At 32.3% G+C, this 24,524-nt stretch overlaps 5 protein-coding genes and 1 pseudogene across 5 annotated transcripts; 3 read left to right on the plus strand and 3 right to left on the minus strand.

Moving 5' to 3' along the window:
* The first annotated feature begins 3,763 nt into the window (after positions 1 to 3,763).
* LOC108460560 (NADPH-dependent aldo-keto reductase, chloroplastic-like) lies at positions 3,764 to 6,127 on the plus strand. The gene is made up of 7 exons (XM_053027022.1): positions 3,764 to 4,094; positions 4,238 to 4,288; positions 4,513 to 4,589; positions 4,675 to 4,762; positions 5,023 to 5,298; positions 5,387 to 5,635; positions 5,773 to 6,127. Exons 1-7 carry the CDS (start codon positions 3,975 to 3,977, stop codon positions 5,857 to 5,859), a joined length of 948 nt encoding a protein of 315 aa, XP_052882982.1. The 5' UTR covers positions 3,764 to 3,974; the 3' UTR covers positions 5,860 to 6,127.
* Positions 6,128 to 6,916: 789 nt separating this feature from the next.
* On the plus strand, positions 6,917 to 9,822 carry LOC108460557 (NADPH-dependent aldo-keto reductase, chloroplastic-like). Its single transcript, XM_017760084.2, has 7 exons — positions 6,917 to 7,912; positions 8,228 to 8,278; positions 8,365 to 8,441; positions 8,631 to 8,718; positions 8,844 to 9,119; positions 9,210 to 9,455; positions 9,572 to 9,822. The coding sequence occupies exons 1-7, from the start codon at positions 7,781 to 7,783 to the stop codon at positions 9,656 to 9,658; spliced, it is 957 nt and encodes a 318-aa protein (XP_017615573.1). The 5' UTR covers positions 6,917 to 7,780; the 3' UTR covers positions 9,659 to 9,822.
* On the minus strand, positions 9,801 to 10,801 carry LOC108460558 (glutathione S-transferase U8-like; annotated as a pseudogene).
* Positions 10,802 to 11,064: 263 nt separating this feature from the next.
* On the minus strand, positions 11,065 to 11,475 carry LOC108458934 (glutathione transferase GST 23-like). Its single transcript, XM_017758323.1, has one exon. The coding sequence runs from the start codon at positions 11,473 to 11,475 to the stop codon at positions 11,065 to 11,067; it is 411 nt and encodes a 136-aa protein (XP_017613812.1).
* A 1,727-nt stretch (positions 11,476 to 13,202) lies between these two features.
* On the plus strand, positions 13,203 to 16,588 carry LOC108458116 (rop guanine nucleotide exchange factor 7-like). Its single transcript, XM_017757385.2, has 7 exons — positions 13,203 to 14,322; positions 14,405 to 14,521; positions 14,618 to 14,772; positions 14,886 to 14,960; positions 15,043 to 15,333; positions 15,427 to 15,783; positions 15,874 to 16,588. The coding sequence occupies exons 1-7, from the start codon at positions 13,731 to 13,733 to the stop codon at positions 16,375 to 16,377; spliced, it is 2,091 nt and encodes a 696-aa protein (XP_017612874.1). The 5' UTR covers positions 13,203 to 13,730; the 3' UTR covers positions 16,378 to 16,588.
* A 628-nt stretch (positions 16,589 to 17,216) lies between these two features.
* Positions 17,217 to 19,436, minus strand: LOC108459386 (uncharacterized). The gene is made up of 6 exons (XM_017758746.2): positions 19,103 to 19,436; positions 18,578 to 18,668; positions 18,148 to 18,311; positions 18,001 to 18,058; positions 17,834 to 17,882; positions 17,217 to 17,454 (listed from the first exon to the last, which is right to left on the minus strand). Exons 1-5 carry the CDS (start codon positions 19,223 to 19,225, stop codon positions 17,866 to 17,868), a joined length of 453 nt encoding a protein of 150 aa, XP_017614235.1. The 5' UTR covers positions 19,226 to 19,436; the 3' UTR covers positions 17,217 to 17,454; positions 17,834 to 17,865.
* Positions 19,437 to 24,524: the final 5,088 nt, after the last annotated feature.

Consider the following 24,524-nt stretch of genomic DNA (forward strand, 5'->3'; position numbering starts at 1 on the left):
GGACAAAAATTAGGACATGGATGGAATTTTAAGAAAGTTTAGTAGTAAGGGCATTTTGGTCATTTGTATATTAAATGAAATAAAATGGGAAAAATAACACAAAAATGTGTTCATCTTCATTCAAGCTTGGCCGAAACTTACATGTTCTCCATAGCTAGGGTTTTTCCCAAGCTTTCAAGCTCAATAGTAAGTGCATTCAAGCCCCGTTTTTAATGTTCTTTACATTTTTGAAATCCTCGTATCTCGGTCTACCTATTTCTACCATTATTTCGAGCTAGGGTTTATGTTTAAAATTTTACCCATGAATGATATGCATGTATTTTGATGTTTAATGGTAGAATATGAATGTTTGAAGTTAGAAGAACGATCTTTTCTAAGCGATTTTTAGCGAAAACGAGTAAAACGACATAATCGGTAAAAATACCTATTGTTCATAACTATGTGTTAGAGTGAGAATTTGATGTTGTCATAGAAGGGAAAAATGATCAGCATGTCATAAAACATAATAATAAGGGCTGAAATTAAATTCCTGAGCCTAGGGGCAAAATTGTAATTTTGTAAAAGTTAGGGGGCAAAAATGTAATTCTTCCATAATATGATTTTTGGATTGAAATAAATAGTATGAGTGTTAAATGAGCTAAATGTGTTGTTATAGATCAAGAAAGGCGTGGAATCGATCTCGAACGGGGGAAGGAAAAGGTTTTGGACTAAATTGAAAAATTTATATATTTTGCACCAAGGTAAGTTTGTATGTAAATAATACATTAACTTCATTTACATTTTTATATTTCAGCCTATTATATGTATTTTAGCTAATTTTGAAACATAAATCGACTATTGGAGGAATGGAAATAAGTAATAGAGAGAGAAATCCCGGTTGAACATTCGGAAAGATTGAATAATATTGATGGAGTGTAGCTAGGTCACATGTATGGTGCTGAGTGCACATCATGTGTACAAGAGAGCTACGAGATACTATGTAGTAGCTAGGTCACATGTGTGATACGGGATGTATCTCATGTAGACAAGAGAGCTACGAGAGAGATAGATGTAGCTAGGTCGCATGTGTAATTCCAAGTGAAGGACACCATGTAGATAAGAGAGCTACGAGATAAATTGGCTAGGTCACATGGGTGGTACTAAGTGTTCACCATGTGTACAAGAGAGCCGAATTATATGAAATATGATAGTGGGGCAGTGTGCTGAAACCATCAAGTATCGAGGATTGATCCCAATTGTTCAACGGGATAATTTTACGGTGGCATTGTAATCATGGACTTATACTTGTGATGTATGAAATGTGATGAAAATGAATTGTGATATGTATGCTAAGTGAGGTTAATACAAAGAAAGAGTGAAAGAGTGAATTTGCAATAATACTGTTTTGGACAATAGCAGTGATGTGACTTTGAAAAATCACGAAAAATAGTATAAATTTAATTAGAGGCTGAATGAGATATGAAATTAAAGCTCAATGAGTCTATTTTAATATAAACGAAATAGAGAAAGCAAAGGAACTCTATATTTTGAGATATTTATATTTGTGTGTGACTTGTTCAGATTGACTATGTGATCCCCTGTTCTGAATTTGATAAATCATTAAAAATTGTACAAAAATAAATAAGAAATATAGTTTATATGTCTAGATTATTTATTGAGTCTAGTTTTAAATGAAACATGTTTCATGGCTATTTGAATTGTGTACTAGGAGAAATTCAACTCGTTGTGAACAGAGGTCAGATCAGTCGAGCTGTATAACAGGGGAAACTTTAACTAATAAACTGTACTAATTGGATGGACCAAAAATTCTAGAAAAAAATTATTAAGAAGTTATATGAGTCTAGTTTTAGGAAAATTTTATGGATTTGAATTTCGAGTTTTGTAACTCGAGTTATGATTTATTTAGTGAACATGACGCAGGAGAGACAACTCAATCAAAGTGGAGTAAATATTGAAATTAAAAGTAGATACACTTGAGTTAATGTGTAAACATATTAGATTCTTTAATTATTATTTATATACTTACTTACTAAGCTATATAAGCTTACTTTATTTTTCTCTTTTGTCTTATAGTGTCGTCCAAGCATTGCTCGGGAGTTAAGGATCGTTGAAGATCCGCCACACTATCAATACTTTTGGGTATTTGAACTAAACATTTCTTTTGAATTATGGCATGTATAGTAGGCTTCATTATTTTGTTACGTGTCATAATTGCCTAGGTTTAAAATATTGGTTACATTATTTAACAAAATTATTTTGTATAAGCCATTGAAGTTGGCTAATATTGTTCAAGACATATGTTATAATGATACATTATCTATTTGGATGACATATTTCTATTTCAGTTTCGTTTAATGATATATATTATGAGCTGGTAATACCTCGTACCCTGTTTCGATGTGGAACACGGGTAAGGGGCGTTACATATATAGTAAAGTTTATATTAAAATCCTTAAAGGATTTAAGATGCTAAAAGCATATTGAATTTCTCAGGAAATTATTCATTTATATGAATTGGAATAATTTGAATATATGTGGTAAATAGATATATTATTTTAACAATTTATAAAAGATTTAACTTGCGTCTAATGGTTGTTGTTACAACCTTTTATGAACTATTATATAGTAAAGTTTATATTAAAATCCTTGAAGGATTTAGGATGCTAAAAACATATTGAATTTCTCAGGAAATTATTCATTTATATGAAGGGGGATTATAAACTGATTTAAAATACCTATTTGTGTTTTTATAGAAGAATCGTGATTAAAGTTTGCTATGATTATTGTTGAAACTCCTGAAAAGATCAAAATATATTTCCCCCAAATTTTCTCTCACTCATGACTTTCAAAAGAATAGTGATATAAATGTTTAGCAAATACATTCAAATAGTCATTTGAAAAACTAGTATTCAAGATTGAATATGTAGAATATGAGAAAGTATGTGATGTTTTCATGAGGGGGAGTAAATACGTGCGGTACTCTTTTCCTTTAATCGAGGTTTTGTCCCATTGAATTTTCCTGATAAGGTTTTTAACGAGGCAACATATTATGCGTATTACAGATATATGTACTCTTTTTCCTTCACTAGGAATTTTTTTCCCATAGGGTTTTTATCTTAATAAGGTTACCTGGACATAGAAATGATGAACGACATCAGAAGGGCATCTTTTCTCCTTAGACCAAGAGAACCAGTTTGATAGCAGAAAGGGGAACGTTTGGGTAGAAGGAACGGTAAAGAAATGCAAAAGATCAATTTTTTTGGGAACATTTGCCTTTTAGGAATTTGGCACCAACACAAGCTTCTAGAGTTTACTTTTGCGGAGTGGACGCCAGCTAAGTCTAGACTGGATTTTAGTTTTTTTACTTTTTCAATTTCAGTTTATTTATTTGTTTGGTTCTTGTTTTTAATTCTGTTTGTTACTTCACTCTCGTAGGTTCATCTTCAATGAGTTAGTTTGTACTTTGATTTCTTTTATTGTAAAATTCAGCCCGGTTAATTTAAAAAAATAATTTTTCCGGAAAAAAAGTGATATTCAAATAATTTTTTTTAATAAAGATTAAAATCAATAATAATTTTCATAAGAAAATTAAAATTAAATGAGTAAAATATGATAGGCCCACCTGGTCAACAATTTGGTATGTCCGACCAAAATGAAATCCAAAATCCTACCGAAGTGGACGGTCCCGCAATGCAGGCCGACTTTTCACCATTGGGGGTTGGGCCCACTTTCATTTTCCACAGCAAAGCCGAACCAGTGTCCCAGTCCATCATCACAGCAAAGCACACGTGGCGGAATACTGAAGAAACTTCTCACATGATCCCCGCTCCTTAATAACAAATTTAGGGAAGGAAATTCTCTCTGTTTTTTCATTTTAGCATTATAAAAAGCGTGGCCGACTGCAAGGTGCTCTTCGTATTTTAGCTTTTCGCATTTTGCGTCCAAACCAAGCGCTTTCTCTTTGTTCCATCCAGATGGCGAATGCAATCAAGTTCTTCGAGTTGAACACCGGAGCCAAGATTCCCTCCGTCGGCTTGGGGACTTGGCAGTCTGAACCTGGCCTCGTTGGCGCCGCCGTTTCCGCCGCCGTAAAGGTATATATAGTTGGCACTATTGTTGATCGTCGCAGTTCTCGAATATTTCTGTCTTCATTGGAAATGCAGTTCGCTGGTCGTATTTATTTTGATGTTTCAAAAATAAAATAATAATTAGATGTCTGTTTGGTCGTTCTATTCAGATCGGATACCGCCATATCGACTGCGCTCAAGTGTACGGAAATGAAAAGGAGGTAAACTATGCTCTGTTTGGATTGGACATATTTTTAGAACCCATATTTTACTTTATGTTTTAAATTTTTTACTCACTTTTTTTTGTTAAGAAAAGCGAAAAAAAGAAGAGCAAAAGCCGATATTTGGATGCCGAATAAATAAAGTTAAATTTTAGTTTTTTTAATTGAGTAGTAAGTTAATGATAATGATCAGATCGGTATGTGCATGTCTGTATATGTTTTAGATTGGTGTGGTTTTTAAGAAGCTGTTTGAAGATGGTGTGGTTAAACGTGAGGAGCTGTTTATCACCTCCAAACTCTGGTTCGTTTTTCATTCTTGTATATTCTTTTTATCCATGGATTTTCTTTTTATCGAAGATTGCTTTCTAAAACTATGTTATGCACAGGTGTACTGATCATTCACCTGAAGACGTGCCGGCTGCATTAGAGCGAACTTTGCGGGATCTTCAGCTTGACTATGTTGATTTATACCTTGTATGTATTGCTTGATAACTGCTACTTTATCTGACCTTTGTCTGTGTTATTTAATACTGGTGAATATGCCGATTAAATGAAGCTTCTAAACAGTGTCATTGAATATTTTATGTTAAGTAGAAACTATTGCCTGACATCAAGTTTTAAGAATAACATTTGGAAGATGTTGAGTTTTTTATGTTAGCGATTTTGTGGTATCCTGTATTGTTGAAGGTAATTCTCATTTGTGGCTAATATGAGGATGTTTGTTTGTTTGTAAGATCCATTGGCCCGTTCGGATGAAGAAAGGATCAGCTGGGTTCAAGCCTGAAAACTTTATTCAGCCGGACATACCTAGCACGTGGCGAGCAATGGAAGCACTCTATGACTCTGGTAAAGCTCGGGCTCTTGGTGTTAGTAATTTCTCTTCAAAGAAATTGGGGGTTCTGCTTGCTGTGGCACGTGTTCCTCCTGCTGTCAACCAGGTTGAGTGTCATCCTTCATGGCAGCAGGCTAAGCTACGTGAATTTTGCAAATCCAAGGGAGTTCACTTATCGGTGAGCATGTAATTCTTGTTCCACTTTGTGTTGGATTCTTGAGTCTTGTGTTAGTGAAAAATAACGAAGTGGCATATCTTTATTTCAGGGTTATTCACCCCTGGGTTCTCCGGGCACAACATGGCTCAAGAGTGATGTTCTTAAGCACCCAATTCTAAATATGGTTGCACAGAAATTAGGCAAAACTCCTGCACAAGTTGCACTGCGCTGGGGCCTGCAAATGGGTCATAGTGTGCTTCCAAAGAGCACACATGAAGAGAGGATCAAGGAGAACTTTAATGTCTTTGATTGGTCTATTCCCGAGGACTTATTTGCCAAGTTTTCTGAAATTGAACAGGCAAGTTGCTATAACCTTTCTCAGCAAAAATGCTATTATTCTGTAGTAAGGAATTACAAGTGGCTTGATGAATTCCGATAACTCTCTTGCTCCACTATCTTATGGTCCTGAATGTATTCTCGTTTTGAATTATACAGGCACGATTGCTCAGGGGAAATTCATTTGCGCATGAGACTTTTGGTCCATACAGGACTGTTGAAGAACTTTGGGATGGTGAGATTTGAGTGACTGAATAATACAGGAGCAGTGGAGCAGAAGAAGATATGTAAAAGAGGAAAAACGAATCTGTTTGTGGTGAGGGGGAAAAAGAGTGAAAAGGGGGATGTTTTTAGTACCTTTTTTTTTTTTTTTTTTCTCATTTCTTCCTATTGTTTTGGTTCTATCAATATCAGTAACTAGGATGGCCGATGGATGCATCGCTCGGGTATTTTGTGCTCGACAACTATAATAATAGTTTCAAAATTTATCTTGGCATTGTTTAGTTTTGTGAAATTTGGTTTAATTGGCCATGGATGAACCTTGAAATTTGAAGGGTTGGTAGGACCCTGGCCATTTCTTCAAGGATGCATATATATCCACTTAAGTTAGGTCCATGAATATCTCATAATGGTACTTATTCCAAACCAGTTCCGAAGTGACTTGTATGCCTATCCTCTAAACTGCATTTAAAAAAAAAAAGAAAAAGAGAGATGGTTTAGAAGGAAGATTTCGAAGTGTCAGTTCATCCACCCTGCACTACTCTCTATCTTTGGAAATTGGAATTAACACTCAAAAGTGATTGAAAATTTTATTACCCAAAGAAGAAAAAGGGAAACCCTATCATAAGGTCAGCAACTGCAATAGCAGTAAAACAGAAAACAATTACATTTTGGTTAGCCTTTCACCAAGTTCCCAACATGGCAAATTGAAATCCTTAGACATCCGCAGTCTCAGCCTGATAGTTCCTTTTGACAAAACTCATTCACGTAAATAATAACGTTACATTTATATAATAATATACTAATTTCAGATTTACAATTCAGATGTTTTTTTACATTACAAACAATACAATCATAACTATAAAACAACATCTGAATAATTACATTTGTCAAGTCTTGCTACAATTCAAATTCTTTTTTTAACAAAGAAACGGGCCCAAAGGCCATTACCTCAAAATTAATAAGATTTGGAAATTATAAGATTATGGATATCACGAGGATAATCCATCTCAATGTACAGCAATTCAAAAGCAACCAATTACATAAAAAATCAGCCACTGCAATTATGATCCACCCATTTGACCTCACCTATTTCTCACACCTGTTTGACAAAAATATGGTAGTTTATTGTTGAGGGGAGGTTGATTCTTTTGAAAGAAGTTTTTGAATTCTCAGTTCAAATTAAAATTTAGTTAGTTTTGTCTCTTAACTCTAATAAGAACTCAAATGTCAAAAGAGTAGGAATGCTTCATTACATTAAGTTATGTGACCACCAATCAAAGGTATGTGAGCATCGTTCATACCCGTGTATTAAGGGGAACATGATAAAAGTTGCCATTTATGGGGCAAGGGCAAACCTACCATGTCTGGATGCTTGCATCCCTTAGTGGTGACCGTACATCACACACCGGCCGACCCAACTAGTTATTCTTGTTCGGTTAACTTGTCACTTTCAGTATGCATGCTGTCATGAAACAACACCCTGACTTGATCCAAGGACCATACCAACCCAGTCCGTTAGCTCCAAATAGTCTCCAGAAGGAATCAACTTCCACTCAACATTTATATTAAGAAAAAGGTGAGTCACAAAACTCTTTCGTTGGGGTGTTTTGTTGTTTGTAGAGTTCTTAGAAAGATCCAACTTTGTCAGCCGTACGATTCTAATATAAATGATTGAGATACTTTTGATATCGATGTGTACAAACCTGTTACATGTGGAATTCTGTTGACCTTCAATAACCTGTGTTGAAATTGACCAACAGTTGCCGGATTAGTTGCTGAAATATCGTGATTTTCTCATTTGGTTCCTATCTTTTTCTCTTTCCAACAGAAAAAAACCACCATATATATCATTGAAGTTGTTCCTTTTTCAATTTCAATATAGTATTAGAAGTTAAAAGCTGTGGGTGTTTGCTCGTTCAGTTTTTTATTTTTCTTATAGAGTAAAATGGAGATGAAAAGTGGACATGGACCTTTCTATTTTGAACTGAACACAGGAGCTAAGATGCCATGTATTGGTTTAGGGACATGGAAAGCTCCTCCTGGTGTGGTTGGTGAAGCTGTCGTTGCTGCAGTCAAGGTTTTCATATTTTATTTTATTCCCATTGATTTTGTTTCTCTTCCTGCTCTTCCTTGTATTGGATTGGAACCCAAATCTATAAATTTTCTTTTCATCCCATAAGCGATCCCATTTTTTTTCAACTTTTATTCAGCCCAGAAAGTTGCTTATAACTTTCCCACCATAATAGATCTGGGAGGCATTTTGCAGCAGCAGAAAATTTAACTTTGCCCATATATAGTTCGGTTCGATATGAATCTTATTTTGCAAGTCTATACTGTGAGGGGACTTACTCTTAAAACTATCGAGTATTCTGATAATGCCATTGTTTCGCAGGCTGGTTATAGGCACATTGATTGTGCTCATGTTTATGATAATGAAGAGGAGGTAAAATCCCCCTCCCCCTTCTTTTCTGAAATTTTCTAAATTGATTAAGGTGATTGCTTCTTTTATCTATGGTTCATGCTATGTAGATTGGGCTTGCATTGAAGGGACTGTTTTCCTCAGGGCAGGTGAAGCGCAGTGAACTCTTCATCACATCTAAACTCTGGTATCTATTTTAGTCTCCCTTTTAGCTTTAAATGCATGGTTTGTATGATAATGAGAAAGAGATTAGCTTTGAAATCCATATTCAGGTTTAAAACTGTGTTATTAAGCTCTGATTGGTTAAAAATAATGTTAATGGCCTGGCTGATACGTGACTTGAGTCCCTTTTTTTCTGTTTTTGGAACATAAACAGGTGTTGTGACCATGCGCCTGAAGACGTCCCCAAGGCATTGGCCCGAACTTTGGAAGACCTCCAACTTGACTATATTGATCTCTATCTTGTATGTCTTTATGCTCTTAAGTGGAGCTCATTTTGCCCGAAATCATCAATGAAAAATCATTCCCATTTCGAAAATGAATTTGTACACAATGCTAATGCAAATTTGTCCTCTGTATGTTGTAACAGATACATTGGCCATTTCGTACAAAGCCTGGTATGAGAGGATGGGATCCCGAAATCATGGCTCCCTTGTGTCTTCCAGAGACATGGAAAGCAATGGAGGACTTGCATGTGTCTGGTAAGGCTCGGGCCATCGGTGTCAGCAACTTCTCAACTAAGAAACTGCAGGATCTGCTCAAGTATGCTAAAGTTCCACCTGCTGTAAATCAGGTGGAATGCCACCCTGTTTGGCAGCAGCCTGGGCTACACTATTTGTGCAAGTCCATCGGAGTTCATCTATCGGTATGATTATGTAATTGGTTTAGTTTTTAATCATAAAAATGGACACAAACCCTTTAAATTTTGAATGATAAGATGTGAATATTCTTGCAGGCATATTCCCCACTAGGATCTCCAGGGTCTTGGATTAAAGGAGAAGTGTTGAAGGAACCAATTTTGGTTGAAATTGCAGAGAAACTTAACAAATCTCCAGCACAAGTTGCTCTACGCTGGGGTATTCAGAGCGGTCACAGTGTACTTCCAAAAAGTGTGAACGAATCTAGGATTAAGGAGAATTTAAGCTTGTTTGATTGGTCCATACCTCCTGAGCTCTTTTCGAAATTCTCAAGCATCCACCAGGTAAAACATGGCTCATCACATGCATGCATGCATTCATGTATGCATAATAGTAAAGAATTTCAATTGCCTGCCATTGAATAAAATCTTGAATAAAGTCTTTTTTAATTTATATGCAGCAACGGCTTCTCCGAGGGGAATTTGCTATACATGAAACTTGTAGTCCTTACAAGAGCCTTCAAGAACTGTGGGATGGTGAAATATGAGATGAAGTCGACGAAGACAAATCATGATTCATAGCAGTTTCATTCTGTACTTTAGCCAGAAGCCAATAAAGTTGGCAGCAATGTCAACGAGTCCAATTGTATGGCCCCCATAGAATTTGTTTCCATTGAGCGCACTTTCAAGAGCTTTTAGGCATTCGCAAGCTTCTTCCATCGCCTTTTCTCGCTCACTCTCTGGGCTCCACTCTGCTTTCCGTATCGCAGGCCAACACACACAAACTTAACACCGACACTACACTTTCATCAATTCGTTTTTGAATAAAAAACAGTGCTTAAATCTGAGCTGCCAAAGCCCCTTTAGCTCCAATGGAGATTCGCCTCTAAACATGATTATTTCAGAAAAAATTATGATATAATTATTTTAAAAAAATCATATTTTAAATAATATGATATGATATATTGTTTTTGAGGATTATATCATATTTCTATATTAAGTTATCTGTAAACATTGATTTTGTATGACAAATTAATGTGCTAACAATATCAAATATTGATTTTTAATAAAAATATAATAAAAGTATCATATTATAACATAAGTTTACATTAAAAAAATAAAAACAATAAATTAATAAACCCAACCAAACATGTTTATTTGAACTTTTACTTGTAACAATTGCTTTTTAGGCCATATAGACTTGAAAAAGATGGATCGGAAAAAGAAGTTTATACCTTGTCATCAATGAACTTAGCCCAGAATCGAGCCATAGCTTTCCCATAAGGATCTTCTGGCAAAATTGGATTGTTTTTCCATGTTTCCTCTATGTATTCAAGTATAACCAGTGATTCTGCTATTGGTTTTCCATTATGGAGAAGAACAGGAACTTTCTTATAAACTGGATTGTATTTCAAAAGCAAAGAGCTCTTATTTTTATATATATATCCTCTTCTATATATTCGTACGGAACACCTTTCAATCGCAAAGCTAGCTCTACCCTCCGGCTAAAAGGGCTTGCCCATGTTCCAAAAACCTTCACTTCTTCACCCATTTTTTTTTTTCAACTCTTGGAGGGAATACTATGGTTTGAAGCTATTAATAGAGGGAGGAGTTCCTAGTTTTCTTGGGGAAGAAGATAGGTTGGCTTTCATCATCTTTACTTAATCAGTGACGGTCTAAGGGAGACGGAAATGGTTAAGATGTTTAAGTTAATTATTAACATATATATAATGGACAGTCAGAAAGGAGACGAAGCAATGAGCATGGGAGAAAGCTCAGTTTTGTAATACTAAATTAACCAAGTCAAAGTAAACCAATTCCGGAGAGAAATCCAATAAGAAAAACACGATTCCATGAGGTAAAGATGGTGCATTATCTGGAAATAGCACAACATTAGATGCAAAGACACAAGTTGCCTTTGAGCTACTACGCACAAAATCATGAGGAAATAGGATTAATCGGTCCATCCATTGCCAGATAGCCAATTCTTTAGAAAGGCGATTAGTTTATGTGTAGGAGGCAGGTGTCGCTTAACAACGTTGCAGTCTACAAACTCTTCACAGCATTTGATCAACACAGGGCACTCATCTGCTGTCAAAAAATCTAGTCCTGAATCTTGTTGAATATTAAGTAGTCCTGTGGTGTCTCCCCCAAAGAATTTCTTTCCCTTAAATACACTCTCAAGTATTTTCAGACACTTTCTCACTTCTTCCAAGGCCTTGTCCCGGTGCCCAAAACAGCTTTCCACACTGGAGGCATGCACTACATTAAACACAAAGGAAACATTCAGAAACCAATACAGATCTCCTACATTCAAAAACTTCACAGATAACGAAGCATAAGCTTTGCTGAAACCAGATTCCATAATCCATATCCACAACCTGGAGCTGTTTTGTAGGTTCTTTAATGGCCTTTATGATGCCAATCATACATGGGGCTTTTACTGAGAAAATGGGCTCATAGATTGGACTTTTGTTAGCCTAACTATTTTTAGGTCAATCATCAACCCAAGTTTTTTATTTGTTTCAAGGATGTGATTTGTTAAAAAAGAAAAACCCATTATTTTGGATAATTATCGGTTGTGAATTATTACATTCTTTCAATTTATTAATGTAAAAGGAATTATATTGTTTTTCATGCAATCAATTATACGAGCATCAATCCTACGTTGAAACTCCATCCTTCTCGTGACTAAAATTTTATTCAATAATCAATCTAACATAATTTTTGTCTCTTGAATTTTGTAATTTCCTCTATTATCTATATTTTTTATTTATTTTAGTATCTAAATTTAATAATTAGATTCGATTTGATTCTTAAATTAAAAAATATTTAAAAATTTAATAATGTGACACTTTAAGAATGTGCCACATTTATCGCTAAAATTTTCTAAGAAAATTATATAAATTTTTAGACGATGATAATATGGTATAATTTTAGAGTGTTACATATAATATTTAATAACCAAAATAGATATGAGGTACCATGCAAATTTTTTTTTAAAAAAGTACAATTATAAATGCTAAAGTAGAATGTAGTTGCAAAATTTAAGGAAAAAAATATAATATCCCTTGATTTTAAAAAAAAGTTTTAAGTTGGGGCAACTTAAATACATACATTGGTTCAAACTTGAAAGCTGAAAAAGGATAAGAAAAGAAGGGGAGTACTTGGGATTCAAATTTCAAAACCTACCATTTAAATGTGGATGCTGCATCACACACTCCTAAAACCAAAAATATTCCAACCATAAAAATAAAGGGGTTTCCAACCCTACATAACAAACAAACTAACAAAGTTTAAAAAATTGGAATCCTAATGCATTTAACCCTCTCCAAAAGGAACAACCACATTAACCAAAGGAAGTGGAAATGTTAATTTTATATAATTATAATTATTTGATACTTAAAGAAATCCTCAAATATTCTTAATTAATAAATGACAATACCCACATCTTCATTTTTCTTTTTCATTCTCAATTATAAGAATAATGCTTTTGACTTCTATGTTGCTTTCACATCTTAATTACTCGTTTTCCAAATTAAATTAAAAAAATGTTTTACCCTTCCCATAATTTTATTATAATCTAAACACTTTCACATTGGGGCCTTCAAAATTAACAACTATTTAATTATTTACTTTTACATTGTTTTTAAAATAATCCCAATCTAACATAATTTACTTAAATATAAAACATACCCACTTTGAAATTCGATTCATTACTTATTTTATCTACTGTACTTGTCAATTATTTATTCATTCTCGAAAATTATTCCGTAAAATTTTCAATTAATTACAATAAATTAAAATTTAAATGTAAATTATGTAAAAAATAAAAAGAAAAAGTTATGATCAAATTAGTTTTAACTTTTAAAGGAAAATTAGACTTCAATAAAAGTAAATAAAACTGACATACTAAACCATTAAAATATGTTTAAAGTAGGTAATTTAAAAATTAATAGCAATAAATTTATGAGTAAAACTGAAATGTGATTTATAAAAGCAAAATTGGCATTGAATTCAAATAAAAGAATAAAAGTTGGTGATGGTTGATATGTATATCATCCTGTTGAATTTCATTTACAATTCAAAGTAAAGAAGAAATGATAAAAAGTTTGATTTGGGTTTGGAAAAGAAGATTCCAAATAAGAAAACATGACACAGACAATGTGGAGCGCTTAAGCAGCATAATTAAAAGTGAAGAACAACTTTTCCTTTACACCAAAAACAACTTCAAGAACTCGTAAATTTTGAAACTAAAGGCATTGTGTGCATCTTATTAGGATCTTTAAAACAACATAAATTGAAAGGATAGACGTCATGGATTTGAATGGATACATCCTCCCATCACCACCCTACTTTTAATTTTCAAACAAAGCCTAGACATTGTCAAGCCCTTTTCTTGTCTGCTTAAGAACATGACAACTTAGGAAAAATAACAAAAAGGAAAACTGGGGATTCTCTTCAAATAGTTATTACCAGCTTTACTTCATAATATAAGACCACAAAGCTTCACACTTTTTTCTCTCATACATTAAGAAAAGGAAAAACCCATATTCTATTTCTGAGTCTTTTTTTTTTTTTACTTCCATTCTGCCTTAATGCAGGCATGGTTTTAGCCTTATGGATGGACCTTTCATCCACCGAGAGCACATAGGCTCAACCCAACAAGAAGATTACCAGTTCAAGCTTTGTTTGCCTGTACCAAAGCTAAAAGCTAGTAGCTTTTGGGTTCCAAAATCTGTTAAAAGCTTGTGCTACAGAGCTATAGAGCCAAATGTGTGTTGCTTAGAGAGATTAGATTATAGTGGTACAATAGTTAACAACTCTGCTGTTCCTGATTCACCTGGTGTTCTTGAAGAAAAGAGAGCTGACATGGAGGGTTTGGTTGAGAAGAAAGAAAGGTTTGAAGAGAAGATTAAAAGCTTTGGTGAAAATGGGGTTCAAATGGGGACCTTTGCTGTGTTACTTGAAGACAAGGGTCGTGAAAGTAGTTCAAGTTCTGATCTTTTCACATCAGAAACAACAGTGCATGAGGAGGAACACAGTCACAGTAGTTCTGAGGAAGATTTATATTCACCACCTTCATTGGATTGGCATGGGCAGGAAATTGCGGAAACAGAAGACAGCAGCATCTGTAGTAGTTTTAGTGAAGATAGAAAGAAAACCCCCATGGATGATAGGAAATTGGAGAAACAAGGTTCCACGGTTTCAGGTATTATGACTACTATAAGAAAATGTCTCTCATTTTCCTTGTTTGATTTATTTTATTGATGTATTTCGTAATGGGGTTGCAGAGATTGAGTTGATGAAGGAAAGATTTGCAAAATTGTTGCTTGGTGAAGATATGTCTGGGTGTGGAAATGGTGTTTGCACTGCCTTGGCTATTTCAAATGCCATCACCAATCTTTGTGGTATGTTGACTATTTTTCTTTAAACATAGTTTCTTTTATCTGTTTGATTTCTCCATGTGGCATTTGTTTCTCATTCACTTTGCCTTAACCACGCAGCCACCTTGTTTGGGCAAATATGGAGGCTAGAACCAGTACCGCTTGAGAAGAAAGCAATGTGGCGAAGAGAGATGGAATGGTTTCTTTCTGTTAGTGATCACATTGTTGAGTTGATACCGTCGTGGCAGACATTCCCAGATGGAAGCAAGCTTGAGGTGAAGCTTTGATTTAAAATGTGACATTAGGGCAGTTCTAAAATCTAATGAACAATTTGTATCTAATGGTGGATTTATAGTTTAAATTTCAATGGCCGTTGCTGTGATTTCAGGTCATGACGTGCAGGCCCCGGTCGGATCTTTATGTTAATCTCCCAGCTTTAAGAAAATTGGACAACATGCTTCTTGTAAGATCCATCGACTTTTATTGCAATACGGAAACATGTTTCTGTTGTAGAGTTCATTTTTAACGTAGAATTGTTTTTGCAGGAGATATTAGATAGTTTTGTTGATACAGAGTTCTGGTATGTTGACCATGGGATTCTAGCTCAGGAGGCTGCTGGATCAACCCCATTTCGGAAAGCCCTTCAGCGTCAAGAGGAAAAATGGTGGCTTCCAGTGCCTCGAGTGCCCGCAGGAGGCCTTGATGAAAATTCAAGGAAGCAATTGCGGCATAGACGTGACTGTGCGAACCAGATCCTAAAAGCTGCCATAGCTATCAACAACATTACTCTTGCTGATATGGAAGTCCCTGAATCATATTTTGAGTCTCTTCCAAAGGTAAAAGAAAGTGGATGGTAATTAGATGTACTGTGTACGTGTTACGTGTTCTAGGAAGTGCTGGTTGTTAACTTCTGCTAGAATTTGTTTCAGAATGGCCGAGCAAGCTTAGGAGATCTCATTTATCGCTATGTTTCATCTGATCTGTTTACTCCCGAATGTCTTCTTGATTGCCTTGATTTGTCCTCCGAGCATCAAGCTATAGAGATTGCCAACCGAGTGGAGGCCTCAATATATCTGTGGCGCAGAAAGACCAATCCCAAACCTGTCAACAACACATCCCGCTCTAGTTCAAAGTCGTCATGGGACATGGTTAAGGATCTAATGGTTGATGCTGAAAAGAGAGAAATACTTGCAGATAGAGCCGAAAGCCTCCTGCTTTGCTTGAAGCAGCGGTACCCCGATCTTCCCCAGACCACTTTAGATATGAGCAAGATTCAGTACAACAAGGTTTGTGTCTCAAATTCCACTTTCATATTTGTTCTTAAGAAGGCTTTCTAAATAGCCATGCTAATAATTGAGTGTTGTGGTGCTACTTAGGATATTGGGAAATCCATTTTGGAAAGCTACTCTCGAGTTTTAGAGAGCCTGGCATTTAACATTGTGGCGCGTATCGATGATCTGCTTTATGTTGATGATTTGACCAAGCATTCAGACCAATTCTCTTCGCCGACCAGAGTTGGTGTAATCGGTCGGAAGAGTCTTTCGATTCCTTACTCGGTGCCCTTCTCGAGCACTCCTTATAGAACTGCATTTACAACTCCAAACTTTTCACCAGCACATCTAGTTAGCCCCGTTAAGGGAGAAAGTTCACCATTATTCTCAAGCAACAAAATCCCACACCATGGGATGGGTGTGAAAAAGGTCTTGTTGACAGACTATCTTAGTATTGATTTAAGAGATAAGGAACACAGTAGTCCAAATGAAGTAACTGAATCAGGTTCAACTTCAAGCATAGCTAGAGAATCGAGGGTATCGTTTGAGGGTCTAAACGAGGCTGTGAGCCTACCAAAGCCCGAGCCAGCCCCAGAGAATGAACCCTGATGTTGCACGCCATGAACCATTTCCTTAAGACGACAATCTTTCACCTCTTTCTATAATTATAGTTTTTTTTATTATATAAAATTTGGTAGAAATAGGAAGATGTTTGAGAATGATGAACAGTAGTCACCCTGTGATTTGTTTTGTATCCTAAATGAAACCAATGTTGATGGATGTATTTCAACCAGTTGTCCCAATAGAAGAGTTTTTTTTATATGATGTTATTACATTATTCTTTGTAGCTTTGTTTAGCAAGCCAATAAAAAATCGACAAACCTGGATTCTATAGGTATGATTCGTTTGACAATTGTTAACAAAGCTAAAACAACGTTTCAACCATCATGAAGACGACCATTGATAAATGTAACATCAAAATCCTAATCAACTTTCACACAAAAGGTTGTGTGGTTGCAGAATATTTGTCCTAACCCTTACAATCATCTATAGCGACCAGTTAAAAGGCATTTGCGGTTTGCCCCCACCGACTGATAGATAGATAAAGACTGATTTAATCTGTGGGCTGCAACGTTTGATTGGGGAACCTTAAACTGTTCACATAAGTAAATAGGAAACGACAGAATGAAAGATAATTGTGGGAGATGATGGGCCACACACAATTGAAGGTTTGTTTTTAACTTTTTATGCTGCGTGGCATCCTTAAGAGGCAAAATCTGAGTCATGAAGTGGGACAGTGGTGCTTTCAAGTATCTCAAAAGACGAATGTAATTTTTGACAGTTTTAAAGGAAAAAAATGTCTCCAGTTTCTTTTTCCGTGGCTTGTTTAAGGAGAAAACTTGGGGGTTTTCTAGGGGTGTACATATGATCGGTTCAAAAGAAGCTGATTAATGCAAGAATTAAAATCTTATTTGATTATGGCCGAGAAACCAGACATTCAAGCACAAGTTCTAATTCATCATAGTGTATCAAGAAGTCACTTAAGTAGATATGCTTAACAGAAATAAAAGAAAGAAAAGAAGCCAAATAACTATAGTGCTGTCCGCAATGTCTGATTACTGTTATCCAGTTCCATGTATATAGCTAGAAACAGATCGAACTGCTATCTGTATCTTCCTTATGTATCTGTTAAGGAAGAATATGCAAGTGTATCAGAAAAACAATGAAAATACAATGAGTTACTCAGCAACCATTTGTATCTAACGAAAAAATGAAGAGAGAAACAGAATTGCGCATGGAGCACATTAAGAATTCGCTTATACACCTTCAAATTACTTTACTTCAAGGTTAAAACAATACAGTTAAATATCAGTTTAGTAGTAATGGTGGTTAGACCAAGCAGGGTTAACACTCTTAACTACCGGTTGTCGAAGAATTGGTTCAGGTTTTAAAGGTCTTACCTATTAAGTGATGATTAATAGAGAAATGGGTTTAATGCAGTACCAACAAGAAGACCATATATAAGCATGTTGATTGGCTATTTCAAACCCAGTGAATATCTAACCTTGATATGCACGTCGATTGGCAAGTGAACTCTCAATAATAGACAGATCCTACAGAAAAAGAAGAATAAAAAAAAAGAAAAAAGAAAAAGAAGATATCAACCTTAAGAGTTAAAAAAGTTAAATGCTATGCTTCTCATAATATAAAGACCCCATTAGACAACCATACCTTGCCACCAATTTCCTCTTGATGCATACCCAGATTCATCTTCTTCACTGTCATCGTTCTAGAAAGTCATGAAAAACATGTTAGTAGATTCCTAAATCAAAATTTGAATGCAGAAGGAATACTCCAGAGGTCTTTTGAGGTACTCACCAATCCAGAGTCCTGGTCACTGTGGGATCGAATGTATATGTCTTGGCCACCATAGTAGATCGATGAACTTAGATGACATGGTTCTATTTGCTCCTGATAGATGGAACCCACTCTTCCATTTTCTGCACTTCGAACTTCACCCGCATGCCCTTTAGAATGATTACCTGACAAGTTTGGATTGATTATTTAGAGAGTTTTCAAACACAAAAACAAGGATTCAAGAACTAGTCAGTGCATCAAGTCATTGAACGACATAAAATAAGTGTATTCAAAACACGAGCAAAGAGTATAATCTAATTTCTACCACTATCTCTTAAGTTACCAAATAGTGTTAAATCAAATACAAGACAACAATTTGAGCAAGTTCTTGTGCATAAATATACGAATGAATTTAATAAAATCCTGAAAAGGCTAAAAATGATGTACAAACCATTGGTTGTAGGCTTTGCATTCTGGGGCACATTCAGGGAATCCTGTGGTAAAGCCACCATACCAGGACGAAAATACCTTCCTCCTGACACCTAAACCATCACCAACATGGTGTAATTAACAAAAACTAAAACGTCAACGATCAAAACAAAAAAGAAAAGCAGAAACAGAAAATTGGGCTGAAAAGAGAACTTACATATGAGATAACACTGGCAAAGAACTATACAAAATACGTTAAAACACAACAGAACAAGATCAATACTAAGAAACAATGTCAAGTCTTTGTTTCCTTAAGCATCAATAACGTTTAGAGAAATCAAAAAAATTTTCCACTCGTAAAAAAAAAAAAGAAGAACAAAAATCTTTTATTCAGCATCAAATAACCCAATTGAAAGAAGAAAGGATTCAACCTTTGAAGCTTTATGTGACCAGAAACTCCATTAACAAAAGAATTGAAGTCCAAAGAAATGAAAAAGAATTCAAACCCCATAAAGATATAACTTTTGAATATGATAAAAGAAAATACCTTAGATTGAGGAGATAATAGAGCCCTTAAAACCTCATTAGAAGATGGTGGTGGTTCCCTAGAGCCAAAGAGTTGAGTAGTTATGGAAGGAGGAGATGACCCCGTTCCTTTCCCTGCCTCCATTTCACTTACCAAACTAGACTTCTCTTTTCTTTCTTTCTTTTTTTTCTCTTAACAAATCTTGTGAGTTACAATAATCTTGGTTCAGCATACAACAAAGCAGGAGGCTTTTATATAGAGATGTAAGTTTGAAAATAAACAGCTCAAGCGAAAGAAACGGAAACGGAAATACAATAGAAGTAGGAAAAAAATAAATGAAAATAAAGAGAAGGAAACAGTAAAGGAGAACAAATAATTAAAGGTTAATATATGCATAAGCCCTTATACTTTTTTTCAAAATTTTGAATTTAGCCTATATACTTTTATTTTCAAGAATTTAGTCCATTTACTTTTTAAATTTCAAATTGTAGGTTCAATTGTTAACACTATTAAATTTGTAAGTGCGACATTTTGAAATAGAAAAAATAATCACATGGTAAACATGTAATTAAAAAAATGACATTGTGATTAACTTAGATTTAACAAACAAAAATTTAGCAGGATTAACAGTTGAAATCTAAAAAGTAAAATGACTAAAATCCAAATTTCTGAGTAGTGCAAGGATTTATGATAAATTTTAACCATAATTAGACAAAGACACGTGTTGAATTTGAACTTTGAAACCGTCGTTATCTAAATAGATTTTTCTATAATATATAAAAAGCAATTTTCTAATGTAATCTTAATCGTCAATTTAAATATTTTTGAAGATTTGTGATATCTAGAAATAACAATTTTAATCTTATTAAAATATTTATTTAAATAAATTTTCTTGATAAATAGTAATTATAATTCTATTAAATTTTTATTAAATTAAATGTTAATATTTGATACATTAATAGTATTTGTTTAATTCCACAATCAATTTTGAAAATTTAATATTTATCTTTTTTTTTCAATATTTATATTTTAATATTTTACTATACACTAATCATATTTTTTAAAAGAGGTTGAAATTAAATTATAATTTTTATGATAATAAAAATATAATTTTATCATTTTAATATCCTATATCTTTATAATTTTTAAAAGATTTGTTAGAGTTGTGTGATCTAAATTCTGTTAAAGAAATAATACAAGTGGTAAAATTAGAGAATCCATATAGAATTACACTTTCTATTTGATTTTGATTAGAATAAGGTTTTTAAAACTTTTAAATAAATGTAGTTGGAACTCTTTTTATATCATTCGATTTTCAACATTAGTGAATTTTCTTTTCTTCTGCTCGTGATTTTTTCTCGAAAGGGTTTCCACGTACAATCTATGTGTTTTATTTTTCTTTTTTTATTACTTTGCGATCTTTCTATATTATCATGATCGACATTCAACTTTTACAAGATTAAATCAATTCATTTTTAGAGGGACCAAAGTGTAAATTTACTTTTACTAATATAAATTTAAATAAAAAAATTTATATTTTAGGGGGTTGGGCCCTTGCCAACCCCTAATTACGCTCCTAACATGTTAATTCCATGATTCTACTTGTCAGTATGTTAAATAATTTCCCAAAAATTAATTTATATAATAAATAAAAGTTGAATTTTATATTGAATTGTTTAAATTATTGTGTTTTCGTTAAAAAACAAAACACAAAAAAATACTTTAGTTTTAAACAGCAAATTTTAATTGTTTTTAAAATAAGTGTGTTTATATTTCATATACAAAATTTTATAAATAATATATATAATCTAATCTAATGTAATGTATTTAAGATAATTACATATTATTTACCAACTATTATAATCAATTTATTTACTATTAAGAACAAGAAAAATAAATAAATTGTAAAGAGTTTAATTTACTCTATATAAATTCTAGCAATGCATATGATATTGAAATCTAGCATATATAAAAACATGTGTTTTAATTGGGTGTGCTTTTCGTGGTGGGGCTTAAAGTCTGTTTGTTTCATTAAAATGATTTTTAGAAAATAATTTACTTTTTTGGAAAAATAAATATTTTCGATATTTGGATGAATCATGTAAAATATTTTTACTGTTTGATGATTTCTTAAAAATATTTCATAAAACTGATTTTAATGAAACAAATATACATTATAGAATTTCTTATATTTTCATTGTTTAATTGAGCTTATTTTATATCTATAAATTTATATTTTACATTATTTTTGCATATATTAAAAATATTTTGTTAAATTTAGGTTCATTACAATGCCCTTTTTAGTTACATGACTACCAAGTGAGTATTTTTTTATTTAAAATGTTATATCAAAAAATTGACAAAAAATTTTTAAGAATGTCAATAATTGGACTTGATTTTCAAATATGAAAAGTAAAGAGATTAAATTCTTGAAAGTAAAAGTACAAAAACTAAATTGTAAATTTGTGAAGAGTATATAGATTTATGACATATTTTAACCTTTGTACTACAAAACATTTATTATTAATATATTTATAATTTTAATAAATATTTATTATTAAAATATTAATATTATGCTGAAGAATATTATTTAAAATTATTATTTTTAAAATGGGTAAACTACCAAAATAGTCACTTTTATTTGCCTCATGTTACATTTTAGTTACTTATGTTTGAAATATTACATTTTAATCACTTACGTTATCGTGTTGTAATATTTTAGTCATTGAGCCGTTAATTGCCATCAACAGTGTAATGGTAAGCTGACGTGGCACGTTAAATTATCATTTTAAACAAAAATTTTAGGTTAAATTCTACAATTGGTCCTTAAATTTTTTTCATTTTGAGCATTTCAATTTTTTTTTTTATGTTCTTTTAACAAATGGAAATATTTTCCATTCTCTTTTACTTCTCTCTCTATTTTCCTTCATTCTTCATTTCTTTTAACGTAGTTTTTCTATATTTCCATTTGTTAAAATTAGTCCACAATCTTGCCTCACTAAATAAAAAATTAAATTGTTCAAAAAAATAAAAGTATAGGGACTACTTTTAACAAATGGAAAACATCAAAAAACTACGTTAAAAGAAATGGAGAAGGGATGAAAACAGAGAGAGAAGTAGAAGAGAATGGAAAAAATAAAGAAAAAAAAGGAAAGTTAAAAAAAATAAAAGAAAATAATTAAATTGCTCAAAATAAAAAAAATATGGGGACCAATTGTGTAAATTAACCTAAAATTTTTGTCTGAAATGATGATTTAACGTACCACATCAGCTTACCGTTACACCGTTAACGGTAATTAACCGCTCAGTGACTAAAATGTTACAACACGATAACGTAAATGACTAAAATATAATATTTCAAACATAAGTGACTAAAATGTTTGGATAATTTCGTTTAATTAGTAGTTAAAATTTTCTAAAATGTTTGGATCTCAATATTATTTTCTAAAAGATAACCAATTAAAAATTGATATGTGACAAAAAATTATTATTTTTATATATATTGTTTTTTTTGTTCTTTTTTCTTTCTTTAGAATAAAATTGATGGCAATTCAAGTCACTAGTTCTGAGTTTGATTATTTCTACCGGTTCAATCAAATAAATTATTAAAAAATCATAAAAATAAAAAATATTTACAAAGTAGATAAAATCAGTTCAATTTTTTTTTTTTTATCTTAGTTCAATCAGATTGTATAGATTTGCGAATCAATTGATTCAATCTCTATTTCTAAACTGATCCAACGAGTAGTACCGATATAGTTTTGAACACATTTGTTTTGGTAGATGAAATAACTTTTTCAATCTCGTTAGGTCGAGCAAGCAAATAATGAAGTTTAAAAATAAATTAATTGCTAGCACTCAACCTTAGGAGAACAAATGATGAAGTTTGAAAACAAATTAATTACTAGCACCAACCATAGGAGGACAAATTTCAAGCATTGCAAGTCTTGTCATACACTATAAAAGAAGAACACAGAAAAAAAAAAAGAAGAAAAAAGTAATAAAGAGAGAAATAATATAATAGAAAAAAATAAATTAAAAATATTTTTAATTTTATATGACGTGGTAGATTATTATTGACTATAATTTCCTTTAATAGATAGAATATTTTTGTATAAAATAAGTAATGAACAACAGTTTTAGGTATTACTTGTGATAAAAAAATGTTTAGGTACTAAAATGGGAAAAAATGTATAGTTTAGGTAACGGTTAATGGGTTAAGCCTTTTTAAAAAGATAGATTTAACTATTTGACTAATGAAGACTCCAAATTAGGGAAAAAAAAGTAATTTAAGTACTATTTGTGACCAAACAAAGTTTAGGTACGAGAAAAAAAATAGTTTAGGTACCAATTTTTAAGTTAAGCCTTACATTAAAAACTAATTATGTTTAAATATTTGTATAAATTGAATGAAAAAATGAAAAAGAAATTAAATAACTTTAAAGTGTTGGAATTAAAAGATATAATGACCTATTTGGTCCTCTAACTTTACAAAAAGTCATTTTAGTTTTTCATTTAATTTTGTCTTTTTTAACTTATGCTTTTTAATCAAATTATCTCAAAATAGATGAAAATTAAAATTTTCTAAACTTCCTTGATGTGGCATACAAAGAATTTTTCATGTGGATAACATGTCAATATTTAATTAATTTTTAAAATTTAAAAAATTCAAAATAAAAATTATTTTTAAAAATAAAATCATTAAAATTATTTCAAAAGTAAAAACATTAAAACTATTTTTAATATTTTTAAAATTTTAAAATTAATTAAATACTAACATATTATTCACATGGTAATCCCTATGTATGCCATGTTAGTAAAGTTAATAAATATTAAAATTTTTATCTATTTAATAAAAAATATGAGCTTAAATGTTAAAAAAGACAAAAAATAAAAAAATAAATGAAGAGTTAAAATAATTTTGAAGGGTTGAAAAGTACTTATGCGAAATTAAAAGGAAAATTTTTTTTAGGCTTGGACGACCCGACTTTTACCTTAAAGTGGTATATTTCGTTTGTTTTTTCATCTTACAGATTTCTGGCACGTGGAATGAAAGAGACTTTAAACGGGCTCAAGATCCAAGTTCCAACCATTTACTGCCACGCGTAGATAATGATATAATTATTTTGACATAATTAAAACCATTAGAATCAAATTTATCTAACAAAGACAGTTGACAAAAATTAAAACTCTACTTACCAAATAAAAGTTTTAAATTTTATTTCAATATCTTAAGATATTAATGAAAATCCCTTAAGATATTACATTAATTTTTAATTTTTTCAAAGAATATTTAATAAAATTAATTGATAAAAAATATATTTAACTGGGAGGATCCACTTACAATAAAATAAAATTAAAATGATTTTACACTATTTTGTATTTTTATACGATTAATATTTTAACAATTCAAACTATATTTTTAACTATTTATTTTATGTAA

The sequence above is a fragment of the Gossypium arboreum genome, chromosome 4 (assembly GCF_025698485.1).
Source record: "Gossypium arboreum isolate Shixiya-1 chromosome 4, ASM2569848v2, whole genome shotgun sequence".
In the NCBI taxonomy this organism is placed as follows: domain Eukaryota; kingdom Viridiplantae; phylum Streptophyta; class Magnoliopsida; order Malvales; family Malvaceae; genus Gossypium; species Gossypium arboreum.